The sequence below is a fragment of the Orycteropus afer genome, unplaced genomic scaffold (assembly GCF_000298275.1).
Source record: "Orycteropus afer afer isolate SDZICR_OR568_19922 unplaced genomic scaffold, OryAfe1.0 scaffold00170, whole genome shotgun sequence".
NCBI classification, from domain to species: Eukaryota; Metazoa; Chordata; class Mammalia; order Tubulidentata; family Orycteropodidae; genus Orycteropus; species Orycteropus afer.
This window is the reverse complement of record NW_006921757.1, coordinates 2774182-2791092: the sequence shown is the minus strand read 5'-3', so window position 1 is coordinate 2791092 and position 16911 is coordinate 2774182. Positions and strand designations below refer to the sequence as shown.

The 16911-nt window shown below is 39.1% G+C and overlaps 1 protein-coding gene across 1 annotated transcript in view; it reads right to left on the bottom strand.

The window, feature by feature from the left end:
* Window positions 1–7662: 7662 nt before the first annotated feature.
* The window catches only part of GRM8 (glutamate metabotropic receptor 8), a 1151282-nt gene continuing 1142033 nt past the window's right edge, over window positions 7663–16911 (bottom strand). Inside the window, exon 9 of the mRNA XM_007946744.2 lies at window positions 7663–7959. Within this exon, the coding sequence (XP_007944935.2) occupies window positions 7663–7959 (297 nt within the window). The remainder of the gene's footprint in view (window positions 7960–16911) is intronic.

The following is a 16911-nucleotide window of genomic DNA, read 5'->3' as shown; positions in this document are numbered from 1 at the left end:
AGTCACAATCAGCTCAGCGGCAGTGGGTTTTTTGTTAGAAAAGGAGTTCAAGGTTCTGGAAACCTATGACTTAGACAACATAAAAACAACGACAAGGGACAAACTTTATAAATGGCAGGTATCTCAAAACTATTCGAATCTGTTTTCCTGGAAGTATTACAGAGTAAAATGGATTGGATATTTACTGAGGCACAAACAGGGAGATTTTTTTACTATGGATATGAATATGCTAATGTGAAAGTCCGTTTTGAGTACAGTAACAATGAATTTCTTTGTGTGCACCACACTGTGTTCATAAGCTAGAGAAAGCAAATCTACCTCCAGCAGCAGCTGTTTCCATGAATTATTCATGAGCACAGCTTAAGGAATACCATGCACAGCATTTGTTAATTGGGTACAGTTGATAGAATTCATATACACCAACTTTGTTTCTAGCTCCCCTCTCACCCTCGTATGAAACAACATGACTTTTTTCAGTAAAAATGTAGTATTCTGCAAATTCAGCAATGAACATGTACTCTTTGGTTTCCTTTCCGGCCTCATGTTACTTATATTTGTTCTGTGTCGTTTTGAACTTTAAAACCTTGAAATATTTTTGGCATTACCAAGTTACCTTTATGATGAAATGTCTAAGTAAGATGGACTTGTAAAGATCCAGGACATGAAGGAAAGCCATTGCATGGATATCCTAAATACACAGATAATCGATTGGGGGAAAAAAAACAGCAAACCAATAATGGAGTAGTAGCCTTAACTACCAACATCTTCCACTTCTGTCAAGGAGAAGGAGAAGGGGGAAGAGGATAAAAGACTGGTGCCACAACTACAGTTTTTAATTTCAAGGCATTTCTTTTCTGTTAACCACAGGCCAATCTACATTTTCATGGCAGCAATGATATTTTTACCCTAATCTAGAAGTGTATAGTTTAGAAAACCCTTTTACAACTGTGATTGTCATTTCATTATAGTAAATGGTGATCTATCAAAAGTCTGATAGCAGATAGTACAAGAATATAGCAACATGCATACTGCTCTAGTGGATTAATTTGTCCTGGATTTATTGACAATGGACTCCACCCATTCTGAGATGAAGTATTTTAAATCTGAGGAGGTGCATTACTAGTTATTAGAAGTTGAGTGGTAAAGGCTTTTCCAATATTCAACTGTACTTCCAAAGGTGTAGCATGCACTATAATAAGAAAAAAAATGCATTTATTAATTTTTATGAAGTATTTTAAAGTTTGTGATTTTAGAAGACTTTTGGCCTTGATTAAAACCACATGGAGTCCATTGTAGTAAAGGAAACATGTTGTAAAGATAAAAGGGACATGAGAAACTCATGATGCCAGGTTTCTCACTTGGACTATAGTGAACCCCAAGATTTGTTCCGAAGGTGTACTAAACTGCCCTTCCATTGTGGGATGGCCATGCAAGTGAACCATGCTTAGCAAAGGTGACCTGGAGCAGAGTTCTGGAACGGTGTGTGAAGATTTTATATTCTATTTCTCCTGAATGTGTAAACTAGAATCACTTTATCTAGATCAATCTATGCAAACTTAAATGACTCCTGCAAAAGATAAACACACTCCAATTTCCAATGTACAAGTTCACATTCCTTCAGGTAGTAATTTATTTTATCTTGATTCATCTTTTCGACAGTTCCTTCAGCTTCCAAAAGTGAGTATCTAACTCTGCTAAGAATATTATTGACTTGTCCTCATAATTTGTAAGCTTTTACTCTTATTCCCAAGTAAGTAAGGAAATGCATTCATGCTATATAATTTCCATTTCCACAGCAACGGAATATAATAGCAGGGATACAGAAAAATATGTGAAATGTATTTCAATAATACTGAATTAGTCTTTACTAATCATTGGAATTTTCCTTTTCAGGGAACCTATTTATACGTTAGAGGGATGGAAAAAGGTTATAACCTAATTTTCTCCCATCACTTTCAATAAATGAGTCTGGCCTCGCTTTCACATTAAGTTTGGTTGTTCTGATTAGCCACCATATTACATAAAGCTTTCTGGAATGCTGCTGAAAGATGGGGATGACAATAGACTCTGGTGACTCATGCCGTGAAATGTCAGTGTTCAAACTATATCATTGGCCAATGGCAATAAATTGGCATTGTACGATGGGTTTTGATTTCCTGCATTGATGCTTTCAAGATACAAAAGCACAGGCTGAAAATCTGTCCCTAAATCACAAGCCTTTGATAGTAGTTACAGTACACTTTTTTCTACGAGCCCAAATTGGCTCATTATTAGTAAACTGCTCACCTACAATCAGAGATGATTATAATTACTTGTTTCCAAAACCCATCCTTATCATTTCTTCTCTTGCAATTGCTCAAGCTTTCATGTTTTCAGAGAGGAGATATGTGGGAAGAGCTTGTTGAATTCTAACAATGCCCCTTTTTTCTACAAGTGATTAAGTTTGGTATTACTGATCCAGAGATAATCTTCCTAGAAGATCTGGTCAATAATTCCAAAAAGTCTGATAGGAATTAGAATCAGTAAATTTAATTAATCAAGATTTATCATCTAATTATATTTGTGGCCATGGGTACTAGATTGTTGTTGTTGTTAGGTGCCATTAAGTCAGCTCCAACTCATAGAGACCCTGTGTAAAACAGAACAAAACACTGCCCGGTCTTGTGCCAGCCTCACAATCTTTGCAATACCTGAGCCCATTGTTGTAGCCACTGTGTCACTCCATCTCGTTGAGGGCATTCCTCTTTTTCATTGACCCTTCACTTTACATAATTGGTAAATTCTCATGTTTAAAGTGAAGGGTATTAAATTAGACAATGTCAATAGGAAAAGGAAGTTTTGTGAATCCAGTGAAGACTATGAGCTACTATAACAAATAAACCCAATAAAATCAACTCTTATAAACCTAATAAAATCAGCACTAAGAGACACATCATAACATGCCTATATTTGTCATAGTTGTTAGGTACCCATGAGTTGGTTCCAACCCATAGAGACTGTGGTGTAAATTACCTGGCATGGCTCTTCTAGCCATAAGTCTTTGTAAACTCTGTGGTGGAATTTGCCATGAGGAACTGTGGAGCTCCTGATTGTTAAAATTACCCACCTGGGGTATTTTTGTTGCGAGTGGCACAAACCAATGTTCTGAGAAGTTCACTCTCTCTCAGGTGCTTAGAATTCTGATGTTATGATTGGTTAGCTTGGCCACTCTGCCAGGCTCAAAAGGAGCCCTCCGAGAGTCAGAAGGAGTCTGACTGCTGGCTGAGAAGGACATGCTGCTGAGGGAAAAATGCTCCTGAGAGACACATGCTGCTGAGAAAGAGATGCAAGAGACAGCATTGCTGAGAGAGACACCGAGACACATGTACTGTTGGGAGAAAGACTGGGAGAGATTGTTGGCTGAGAGACAGAGGGCTGAGAGAGACTGAGCTTTGTTCCTGAACTTGAATTGTAGCCTGGTGCTTCCCTATTAAACCCCATAATCTGTGAGTTCTGTGTGGCCACTGCAGTGAATTATGGAACCCAGCAGACAGGTGGTGGGAGCTGTGGGAGGAACAGTTGGTGTCAGGGTTGATGAAAGGGCTGGAGGGAGGCAGCAAGTCTGGCCTCACAGGGATAGGCCTTGGTCTACTGAGGGTGATTCTGTCTTCCTTGTGTGGCATTAGAGGAGGTCCAAAGATGCAGCCTCCTTGCCTCTTTGGCAGTTGGCGTCAGAAGTGGGATTCGTTGCAGTGGCTCCAGACTTATAAAAGCATGGGATTCTGTAAAAGAAAGAAGGAAGGGGCCTGGGAAGTGAAATTTTGGATTATTGGATGGTTACTTTGGTTGGTGTTACCTATTAAAGGAGATAATTGATTCAGAGGCTATGCTTTTGGTTACACCCAGCTAAAGGTAATTAAGGTGAAAAGAACCTGGAATGTCTTAAAAAGAATTATGTGCTTTGGATTATGTGTTTATCTGAAGGTACTACGGATATTGAATATTCTCTTACCTGACTTGTACATTAGAAATTATTATGGGGTATATGGATAACAGAGAGTGTGTAAATCTGCCTTCAGCCAACACATGATTGGACTTGTTAAAAGGGGAAATAGATTTTGCCCAGAACAAACACAGGCTTTTGTTCCATAGCCTGTGTGTAGAGTACAGGGGGCTTAGGTAGAAAACCTGAGCCCTACCCAGAACTACTGAGAGAACAGAAGATCTGCATTTGAAAACAGGACCTACAGAAAAATGACTGTTTGGCTTTTTGAATTTTGAGCAAACAGATAGGCTTTGGGTGCATAGAGGCAGGAAAGTCATGGTCCATGAGAGAAACCTCTTCTGGGACTGAAAGTTAAAAGAAGCCGTGAGCAGTAGGCGTGTATGCTGCTTGCTTGTGACCACCTGGGTCCACTTGAGTGGGAATGGGGGAAGTGCAGCAAAGAAAAAATGGACTGAGTTTGGTACTCTTTGACCTAGGCCACAGAGGCTAAGAATGAGAGGAAGAGCTGGCTGGTCTGAAATGCAAGGAGTTGTAAGCCTATGGGCATTGAAATAGTGACTGAGGATGTGACAGAAGGTGCTGGCTGGTCTGAAGTGAAGGGAAGAATGTGACTCCCAAACTTGGCAACTGGTACCCATGACCTAGCTGGGATGGCTAGGACTGAGTTGACCAGAACCCAACCAAATGAAGAAGAAGATGTTTGACACTGAGTTACTATTAAGTTGCTGCAATTTGATGGCTAGCACTGTACTGGACTTTGCTTGTTTATGGATGCAGATGCCCAAAGTTCTCCAGAGGGGGGAGGGGAATACTTGTCTCCTCACATACTGGTTTGATAGGGATGGGCAAATTAGAAATTGACTATTTAAAATGAGGGGAGATAAAGGCATGAAGTGGCTGGTTTACATGCTTTCATGGGTGTGGTTATTCTTAAATTGATGGTGAAGGGGATATTAATTTTTGAAGTATAAAAGGGATAATGGCTAGAAAAGCCAGGGGGTGGCCTGTGGTGTAAATTACCTGATATGACTCTTCTAGCCATAGGTTTTTGTAAACTCCATGGTGGAATTTGGTATGATCAACTGAGGAGCTCCTGATTGTAAAAGTTATCCACCTCGGATATTTCTGTTGAGAGTGGCACAAACCAATGTTCTGGGAAGTTCACTCTCTCTCAGGTGCTTAGAATTTTGGTGTTATGATTGGTTAATTTGGCCACTCTGCCAGGCTCAAAAGGAGCCCTCCATGAGGCAGAAGGAGTCTGACTACTGGCTGAGAAGGACATGCTTCTGAGAGAAACGTGCTCCTGAGAGACACATGCCGCTGAGAAAGAGATGCAAGAGACACACATTGCTGAGAGAGACACTGAGACACACGTACTGTTGGGAGAGAGACTGGGAGAGATTGTTGGCTGAGAGACAGCAGGCTGAGAGAGACTGAGCTTTGTCCCGAACTTGAATTGTAGCCTGGTGCTTCCCTATTAAACCCCATAATCTGTGAGTTCTTTGTGGCCACTGCAGTGAATTATGGAACCCAGCAGACAGGTGGTGGGTGCTGTGGGAGGAACGGTTGGTGTCAGGGTTGATGAAAGGGCTGGAGGGAGGCAGCATGTCTGGCCTCACAGGGATAGGCCTTGATCTACTGAGGGTGATTCTGTCTTCCTCGTGTGGGGTTAGAGGAGGTCCAAAGATGTGGCTTCCTTGCTTCTTTGTCAGAGACCCTATATACAACAGAAGGAAACACTACCTGGTCCTATACCATCCTCACAATGGTCCTATATTTGAGCCTATTGTTGCCTATATTTGCTGTAAAAATACAGAGTGAGAAGAATACAGGCTGCTGGAGGTATCTGGTAGGAGCTCTGGTGGTGCAGTGGTTAAGGTATTCAGTTACTAACAAAAAATTCAATAGTTTGAACTCACTAGCCAGACACTCAGTGAAAGAAAGAAGAGGTAATCTCCTTCCCTAAAGATTTACAACCTTGGAAACCTTATGGGGGGATTTCTACTCTGTCCTATAGGGTGAGTAGAAATCAACTGATGGCAGTGGGTTTGGCTGGGAGAAAGAGATTGCTTTTGCATTGAGTTTTATCCTTAATTGTTAAATTCTCAAGTTGGGTTCCCTAAACACTGGAAGTTACTCGAATGTATGGATCTTAGCTGTTATTTCTTTTTGATCCATCTCAAGCAGCTAGCAATGTAAAGATTGTGTTTTTCACTCTGCTTAGCTCTCTGATATTTCCAGTACAAACCAACCTTGCAAACAGGTATGCACTGCATAAGGCCCATATGGTAACATCTGATTGCAAATACATCCCTGGGGCAGGGAGGAGGGGCTTCCTTGGAAGGGCACTGGGAGGCAGCTGGGGTTTGCAGCACTGGGGCAGCCACAGCCCAGCCACCCATAGGTCAGTGCCTAGGGAGACATGGGCCTGCAGCTGGTTGCTCTGCTCCATCCCTGAAGCTTCTGATCCCTACCAGCCTCCCCAGGGCTACTGGGAAAGCGCAGACACCCAGAGGCAGCCAATTGCAGGTACAAGTTTACAAAGCTTGAGGGTCTGGGCACTAATAAGAGTCAGAGCAGTTTGAGTGGGGTTTACTTTGATATTTGTGGAATATATACAAACATATATACTGTATATAATATAGTGTTTGCATAACGTTCAAATCACATAATATCCTATTTCACAAAATGTATCTTGGACACTAAGAGACACATACTTGTGTATCAGTTAAACTCTATTGGATGAGCTCAGGTGTCAGTGTGCTTATGCTGGGGTAGGTTATAGAGAAGAAGACAGGAGAAAGAAAAAGTGGGGTAGTGATTGGAGGAACAAAAGGAGCTCTGGTGGTACATTGGATAAGGCATTTGGCTGCTAACCAGAAGGTTGGTGGTGCAAATCCACCAGCTGCTCCCTGGAAGGAATATGCGGCAATCTACTTCCATAAAGATTTACAAACTTGGAAACCCAATGGGGGTCTCTATCAATCAGAATTGATTCGATGGGATTGGGTTTGGGTTGGAGAAAGGATTCTATTCTCATGAAACCTTCAAAAAGGAGCTCTAATAACCTTAATATATCCAAGGAGGGAACTCAAAGGAGGCCTACTCAAAGGGGACCATATGGGAGAACAAGTATTCATGATGATTTTAACAAAACATATTGGCTAATCAGTTTTCTCAGTTCCCTGGAGAACTGATCTACTTCCGCAGTGATACTGCCTCAGAAACCCAAGGAGCTGCTATGAGTTGGATCCGACTTGATGGCAGTGAGTTTGAGTTCTTTTTTTTTTTTTTTTTTTTTTTTTTGGTATGTGTATGAGATCTTTGGTCACAAGCTCTATAAATATTAGTTAACTTTTCATGCTATAAAGAGTAACTGATATTGAACTATCAAACATTAGAGAATAGTTTCTAAATACTAAGAGACAATTTTATAAAGGGAAGATACTTGCAAGTTCAACCTCAGTAATGTCTTAAAAAGAGACCTGAGAGGCATCATTTGTGAAAGAGATTCCATGTGCTTGTGTACTCTGGACAAGTGTTCATTGGGAAATCCTAGGGTTCTAACCCACACAGTCATGAGAGTGAGGGGTCCTATGGTGTGTGGTTACCACCGTGCCCTGGAACCTTGTAGCACAGTCCCCAAGTCTAGTAGAAGAATATTCAACGTACATCTATTAGGAACTGCTCCCGCTCTTGACCATCGGAAAGTCTACAGATGACTTACTGTTGGTTTCAAGACTCTCACAGAGTTCACTTTTCACCTCGCCATTTGGTCTGTCGTTTCCTTTTTGGATCAATTTGCTTTGCATGGTGGCAGCTGTTACCACAGCCTTGAAGCTCCTCTTGCGTTTCTGAACGTTTTGCTCTGGATGAAAAATGATAATATAAACCTTGGGCATATAGAGCATGCCAAGAGACACTGAAGCACTTAAACTCATGGAGACAGTGAGTGTTGTCGTCTGGATGTACATCTGATGGGAGAAAAGAAAAAAAAAAAGAAAGGAAGAAAAATGAATGTCAGTAAGCCTGATATAAAAGAAGCAAAGAGAGTGAACATTCTTTAAAATTATTGCAGCTTCTCTGGTAATGATGCCTTCTTGTATTGCCTTTAATTATAGTCAGTTTTTTTTTTTTTTTCCCAGTCCCAACTTTAGAGTGTGAGTGAGTGAGCCTATGTTGTTTATTTAGCCCAATTCCTTAAAATAAGCCAAATAAATAAGCTGGTAGAATTTAGCTTCTATTTTAGATTATAAATAAATATAAGAAAGGAGAAAAACTTTTATGAAAAAGAGAACCTTTCTGAAAAAAAAAACTAACCTTTTATGCCATACAGATCTTTTTCAGGGAGGTACCATAGGGTCAAGTGATATTCTCCTAGCAACATGCTTGACCCAAAGCAAAACCAAATATCACAGAAATAGAGTGGAAGTGAAGCATTTGAGAAAATCACCACCACATACCATTGCTTGAGTAATGCTGCTGTTTATATCTTCACATCATTACTTTATTCCAACTATCACAAAACCTAGTAAATTGCAAACATGCCATTATGACCTTTTTTTTTTTTTTAAAGCAGTTTGCTAAAGAATACTTCCAGTTTTCTCAGTGATAACATTATGTCAAAATAAACTTGGATGCTTTTATAAAATCTACAAGACCCCCTGCCTCAAATATTTAGACATGTCCTGTCTAATTTTTAAGGAATTCTCTCCCAGCCTCTACTTACCTTGTCATCTCTAACATTCATCCCACTGAAAACCACTGTTCTCATATTACAGAAAAAGTCTCTCTGGAAGATTTTTTTTCCCTACAACCTAGACGTTAACAAGCTGAAAATGTCAAGCCCCAAATCATCTGCAGGACAGATACAGTTGACCCTTGAACAACGTGGGGTACAGGGGAAGCTGAAACCCCACCCAGTCAAAAATCCTCATATAATTTTTGACTCCCCCCAAATTTAACCACTCAGCCTACTGTTGATTGGAAACCTTACCAACAGCATAAACAGTCAATTAACATAGTTTTTGCTATACACATTTATTGAATTTTCACACGAAGACACTCACATACATACACAACAGGTAAGTTTATTAACTGTACAGCATGATGATTATTTACTATTTATTAAGTGGAAGTGGATCATTATCAAGATCTTCATCTTCATCGCCTTCCCATTGAGTTGGCTGAGCAGGAAGAGGAAGAGGAGGGGATGGTCATACTGTCTCAAGGGTAGCAGAGGAGGAAGAGGGGGCAAAAGAGGCCGGCACACTTGGTGTAACTTTATGGAAATACACTGTAATTTCTGTCTGACCTTTTTGATTTTTCATTTAGCTAAAAATATTTCTATATGGTACTGATTCTTCCTCTATCATTTGTTTTAGTTTCAGTGTCTGCATCATAGCATAGAAGAGTCCACGTTGTAAAAGAAAACAAAAGCTGTCTTAATAATCAGAACTTTCTGTCAGATTGTTTTAATGTCAACTTGTTTCAAGCTTTGCTTCTTCTATGTTTCCTTCTTCATCATCCAGCACTGGTTCGGAAGCACTCATCCCCACTGAGTCGTCTTCTGTTAATCCCTCTAGGGTGGTGTCTATTAGCTTTTAAATTTGTCCAAGATCCATATCTTGCATGTATAAATGGATCCACACAGTCAAACCCATGTGGTTCAAGAGTCAATTGTATTTTAATTATTAAAAACAAAAACGTTTTATCTACTTCCATGTTTAATGTCCTAAGTTCTAACCATAATTTCCTCAAATAAACAGAAATATATAGACCACAGAGAAGCCATGTTGTAAGAATGTGAAGAGCTTCTTCTTGTCTGATCTAACATCTTCATATCTGTAATACGTAATAGTACCTCAAAAAAGGAAAGTTCTTACATTTTATCTGGAAATTTCCCGAGGCCCAAACACACTCTGTATTTTTAATAGATGATCAAGAAACACTCATCCTCTAGGGTGATCCTCGGAATCATCCTAGTGCTGCCTTTTCTTTTTCCGGGGGAGAAAGTTTCTTATAACAGATGACAAAACCTTGAGCTCAAGGACTGGATGGAGAAGTTTGGGCACCAGGACAGAGACTATTTCCATCTATGAAATCACATGATGTAGGTTATTGAGTTTAATAATTAATTCATTTAGCACTAGACTGGTCTTACCTAAGACCCTCTTGTGAACATAGGAATACATGTCAATAAGGTAATACAGCATTGGTTTATTTCAAAGTTCATCTCACCAGGAAGTCCTCTGTGATAAATCTTACTTTAATTTTAATTATTTTGTTTTGCTTTATCTAAGCACGAGTGCATTAAAAGGAGCTCTGGTGGCATAGTGCCTAAGGTATTTGACTTCTAACCAGAAGGCTGGCAGTTCAAATCCACCAGCCACTCCTTGGAAGGAATACTGGGCAATCTACTTCTGTAGAGATACCACCTCAGAAATCCAAGAAGGGGTCACTATGAGTCGGATCTGACTTGATGGCAGTGAATGAGAGTGCATTATAAAAGGAATGTAATAGGCCATGTGAAATCATTTTTATTCATTTAAACTTTATATTAATTCATATGAAATGCACAACTAAAATATAAACTCCCTTAGAGTAGACAGCAGTCTCTGGGTGTTATAAATGGTTAATATACTTGGTTGCCAACCAAAGGGTTAAAGGTTCAAGTATACCCAGATGTTCCTTAAGAAAGGCCTAGTGATATACTTCCAAAATACTGGACATTGAAAACGTATGATGTGCAGTTCTACTCTGGCACCCGTGAGGTCACCATGGGTCTGAAATGATTCCATAGCAACAGGAATTTTGATCTTTAGAGTAGGAAACTTGCATTCTTTTCCTCATTTACCTCTAAGAAACTGTGCATCACTCTCATCTGTCAGTTTGTTTTACTGTAGTAGCTAGTGTGTTGCTGTGATGCTGGGAGCTATGCCACCAGTATTTCAAATACCAGCAGGATCACCCATGGTGGACAGGTTTCAGTGGAGCTTCCAGACTAATAAAGACTGGGAAGAAGGATGAAACCATTCACTTTCGAAAAAAAATGGCTAATGAAAACCTTATGAATAGGAGTGAAACACTGTCTGATATTACTGAAAAACTATATGAATAGTAGTGAAACATTGTCTGATACTGTGCCAGAAGAGGAGCCCCTCAGGTTGGAAGGCATTCAAAATGTAAGTGGGGAAGAGCTTCTTCCTCAGTGTGGAGTCAGCCTTAATGATATGGATGGAATAAAGCTTTCTGGACCTTTACTTGCTGATGTGGCATGATTCAAAATGAGAAAAAACAGCCACAAATATCCATTAATAATTGGAACATGGGATGTACAAATTATGAATCTAGGAAAATTGGAAGTTGTCAAAAATGAAATGGAACACATAAAGATTTATAACCTAGAGCTTTGGTTGTTGTGTTGTCAGAGGGAACCAGTCCCTAGAGAGAGATATCATGGTTGGTAAAGTAGATTACAGGGTCAGGAAAAAAGGGAAAGACGCTTAATGAAATGCACTGACACAGTGGCTGAAATTATGGGCTCAAGAACCAGGCCATATTTTGTTCTATTGTACACAGGGTCACTATGAATCAGAGTCAACTTGATGGCACCTAACAACAACGAAACTATGCAAAATTCTAGACACAATAATTAGAAATTTCTCAATATTTTTGGGCATATGAAGATCTTTAAGAGTCTTGTGATTTACACAAATCACACAGGATATACTTTCCATAGTTCTCCATTCTGTCAAATGGACATCAGGAATGGCTTCTACACAGGGATGATGACATTTTAAGTAAGAATATAAAGTGATAAAATGTGGGTCCCTGGTTGTAGGCTGGGCTCATGTGAACAGCCTCAGTAGAGACATGATTCACATACATCCCTCAGCAGTGATAAATTACTACATGTCATGGCCTCTCATACTGCCTGCCAAGAAGTAAAATCCCTGGTTAAATCTGAGAATTCTAAGGATCTACTAAAATTAAGAAGGTCCCGATATAAACAAGGTTATATGCCTTTAAATCTCATAAACCTCCCTAAGCTTTGCCATCTACTTTGAAGGCAACCTATTATTACAAATACTCATAAGCTTCTCATGTGTTAGTTAATCCTCTCTGAATTCCTACTTACTCTTAAGCTAGGTACTGTAAAAACCTATGTAGAAAATGGGCTGTAGAGAGAGGACAGAAAGATAAGGAAAGGATACAGTCAAGTGCAAATCACCCATGTACATATCCCAAAGCAACTCAAATGGGTAGCCATCAGCTTTGTGCCAGTAAGACATTGCTAAGTCAATTTACCTTAAAACACACACACACACAACTCCAGAGGTCAGAAAATTATGAAATTATAGGAACACTCATAAACTGGATAACTATTATAGGTCTTAATCTGTTCGTCTTGCTAAATTGTATAGTGTTGTTATCAATGTATGCTGGCAAGTTGATTATGACTCATTGCAACTTTATATGACAGAAAAGAGCAGCCCCATGTGTTTCATAGGCTGTAACCTTTATAGAAGCAGATTGTCAGGTCTTTTCTCCCTAGGAACTGCAGTTGGGTTCGAACAGCCCACCTTTTGGTTAGCAGCCAAGCGTTTACCCATTGCAATATCAAGGCTCATTACTGTACTCAAAGCTCATTACTCATTTATATACCCAATAGTATACAAATGCCTATATTTTGAGTTATGGTGTTGATGGAGAGTATTGCCAGAAGAACAAATAAATCTATCTTGGAAGAAGTACAGCTGGAAGGCTTAGAAGTAAGTATGGCAAGACTTCACCTCTTGTACTTTGGTCATGTTGTCAGGTAGGACCAGTCCCCAGAGTAGGACATCATGCTTGGTAAAGTAGAAGGTCAGTGAAAAAGAGGAAGCCCCTCAAATAAGCTGGATTGACACAGTGGCTGCAACAATGGGCTCAAACATAGTAACAATTGTGAGAATGTTGCAGGACCTGGCAGCATTTTGTTCTGTTGCATATAGGGTGTGATGAGTTGGAACTGACTTGACGGCATCTAATAACAACACCACATTTTGAAAATCTCGGATTGGGCTGGAAAATGGCATCTCTCCTGTAGCACATGCACTGGTTCCCTCTAGCATCTTAGTGTCTGAAAAACTAGGTGCAGTAGCTTGAAATGGGGATTCTGATGCTCTGAACAGGTCATTAAGTCAGAGTATGCCAAACTCAGGGAGTAGGATTAGAAAGGAGAACAGAGCAGTGCAAATACCTGGAGAGGAAAAGGAAAAAAAAAAAAAAAGTGAACCTGCCCTGCGGAGCACTGACCAGCAGGCAAGACAGGACATCAGAGGGATCTGTGGAGCAGTGGAGAGAAAGCACTGCACCAGAGGACCTGTGGCCACTCCACAGATCTACCTTCAGCAACCTGCTTTTATCAGTAAACTTGGGACTGGTGGGAGGGAGCAGAGACTCTTCTGGCTCTGGGTGCTGCTGAAGCAGAAGCAGAGAGGAGAATAACACAGCAAGTGGGCAAGCCCTGGGATGAACTCTGTCATGGATCAGGGCAGTTATCCTAGGTTAACTTTTTGGCACAGAGGGGCCTGAAGAGCAGTGTTTTTGTGGCTGTCTGAACCTGGCAGAAAGTGGCAGCCCCCTAACAATTGGAGTCTTTGTTGAACTTGAGCTGTGGCCCTGTGAGTAACAGTATAACGTCATCATTAGCAGCCCCCTCATAGCCCTAGAAATAGCTCCTGGCATCTTGGAGTGTTTTTTTTTGTTTTGTTTTCTCTCTTTTCTTCCTCCTTTCCCTGCCTCTCCTCTGCCTCATCCAATAGAAAAACCACATTAAGCCACCACAACACCTGCTGGCTCAAATCCTAAACTCTCTTCATGACAAACAGAGACCTGCATCCACATTCCACACAGTGATTCCATCATCACAAGGAAAACTGCAGAGCAACCCAGCCTACCTGAATTAATAACCCAAAAAATAAAATATACCAGCTCCACCTTTGCAAAATATTAAATCATAAAACCAATACAAAACAAATCAATACATAAGTAACAGTTAAAGACAAGTTCAAAATGTCTAGGAAACAACAGGCAACCTCAAATCAAATAATAATAATAATAATAAAAACAGGATAAGACAATAGAAGTAAAATCTCCCCCAAAAAAGTCTCATTAAACATGGAGGAAGAGGAGGCAGTAGAATTATCCAAGAAGGAATTTAGAAAGCATGTTTATAGAACTCTACAAAAGCTTAAGGAAACCCCAAACAGAAGCAAGGAGAACACAGACCGTACCCTGGAAGAACTCAGAACAACTGTTCAAGAACAAAATAACAAGATTAATACACAATCAGAACTCATACAAAAACAGCAGTTAGAAATCCAGAAGATTAATACCAAAATTACAGAATTGCACAACACAGTGGAAGCACAAAATAATAGGTTAGATTTTGGTGACGAACACATTTCCCAACTAGAAGACAAATCCCTGAACACCAGCCTGTATGAAGAAAAATCAGAACAAAGATTTAAGAGAAATGAAGAGAACCTAAGAGTTATATGGAATGACATGAAAAGAAACAACATATGCCTCATTTGAATCCAGAACAAGAAAAGACAAAAAAACAAAAACAAAAACAAAAAAAAACCCACTAAGGAAATTGTGGAAGACCTGCTAACAGAAAATTTCCCCCATATCATGAAGAAAGAAAAGATATTTGTCCAAGAAACTCAAAGAACCCCATACAGGATAGATCCCAAGAGAAAAACACTGAGGCATATCATAATCAAACTCTCCAAAACCAAAGACAAAGAAAGAATCTTGTGAGTTTCCCAGGACAAAAGAAATATTACTTATAATAATCAAACAGTTAGGCTGAGCTCTGATTACTCAGGAGAAACCATGCAGGCAAGAAGGCAATGGGATGGCATATATGAAACAAAGAAAGAAAAGAACTTCCAACCAAGAATCCTATATCCAGCCAAATTGTCCATCAAATATGAGGGCAAAATTAATACTTTCTCAGACAAACAGAAATCAAGGGATTCTGTGAAAACCAGACCAACCCTACAAGAAATTCTTAAGGACTTTCTTCCAATAGGGAACCCACAACAGAGAACAACAAAATCAGGACACATGACATCAACCCAAAAACCAAATCAGAAATAGATGCTCAAAATAAGACCATAAAACATTGTATACTAAAAAAACAAGGACGTCAATCTGCACATGACAACAGCAACTAAACAAATAGAGGGAATACAAGTTTAGGTACAAACTTCTAAATAGAGAGGAAAACAGGACAATGTTCTCATAGAACAGACTGTTCCAAAAATATAGAAACAAGAATTCACTCCAAGTTAATCACAGAGAAAATTAATTAATCTCCCTAAGTAAACCCAGAAAGAAGGAGAACATATGGGTTTAGTAAGCACAAAACCAACAAAAGAAGAAAAGAGAAGAAACACTAGACACAAAATGAACTCAGCATAGAAAAGTATATGGACCAAGGAAACTCCAACAACATGACAAAAAAGCACAACAGAATGACAGCAATCAATACCTATCACTAATTACACTCAATGTGAATGGCTTAAATGTACAATCAAGAGAAAGAGAGTGGCAGACTGGATAAGAAAAGAAGACCTGTAGATATGCTGCCTACAAGAGACCCACCTTGGACACAAAGATAAAAACAAATTAAGAGTTAAGGGGTAAAAAAAATATGTAAACACTTTCTGTGTTTTATATATATAAGTCAATGGTAACCAAAAAAGAGCAGGAGTGGCAATATTAATTTCTGATAAAATAGACTTTCAGGTGAAAAACAACATAAGAGACAAAGAAGGACACTATATGATGCTGAAAGGGTCAATTGACAAAGAAGACATTATGATAATAAATATCTATGCACCTCTATGCACCTAATGAAAGTGTTCCAAAATACATGAAGCAAATATTAATTGAATTAAAAGGGACAATAGACAACTCTATAATAGTAGTAGGAGACTTTAACACACCACTTTCAAGGAGGGACAGATCAACTAGGAAAATACTCAACAAAGATACAGAAGAACTCAACAACACAATCAACCAACTCGACCTATAGACATATACAGAGCATTCCACCCAACAAAATCACAATTCACATTCTTCTCCAGTGCACATGGATCCTTTTTCAGAATAGATCATATGTTAGGACATAAAACAAGCCTCAATAAATTAAAAAACACTGAAATATTACAAAGCATCTTCTTGAACCACAATGATATAAAATTAGAAATTAATAATAAGAAGGTCAAGGAAAAAACAGCAAACGTGGAAGTTGAACAATACACTGCTCAAAAACTACTGAGTAATAGAAGAAATAAAAAGTGTAATCAAAAAATTCCTAGACAAATGAGAATGAAGATACATCATACCAAAACCTATGGGACACAGCAAAAGCAGTAGTCATAGGTCAGTTTATAGCAATAAATGCATACATCATAAAAAGAGGAAAGAAACAAAATCAACACTCTAACTCAACAACTCCAACAATTAGAAAAAGAACAAAAAAAGAGTCCTCTACAGTATCTAGAAGTAAGGAAATAATAAAGATCAGAGCAGAAATAAATGAAACACAAAACAAAAAACAATAGAGAAAATCAACAGTACAAGAAGCTGGTTCTTCAAAAAGATTAACAAAATTGGCAAACCTAACAAAAGAAAAGAAAGAGAAGACGCAAATTATAAGAATAGTAAATGAAAAGGGTGTCATCACAACAGAAACAACTGAAATAGAAAAGATATTGACAGAATATTATGAAAAACTGTACTCCAACAGATTTGAGAACCTAGAAGAGATGGACAAGTTTCTAGAATCACAAGACCTACCTAAACTACCCCACTCAGAGACAGAATACTTGAACAGACCCACAACAAAAGAAGAAATTGAACAG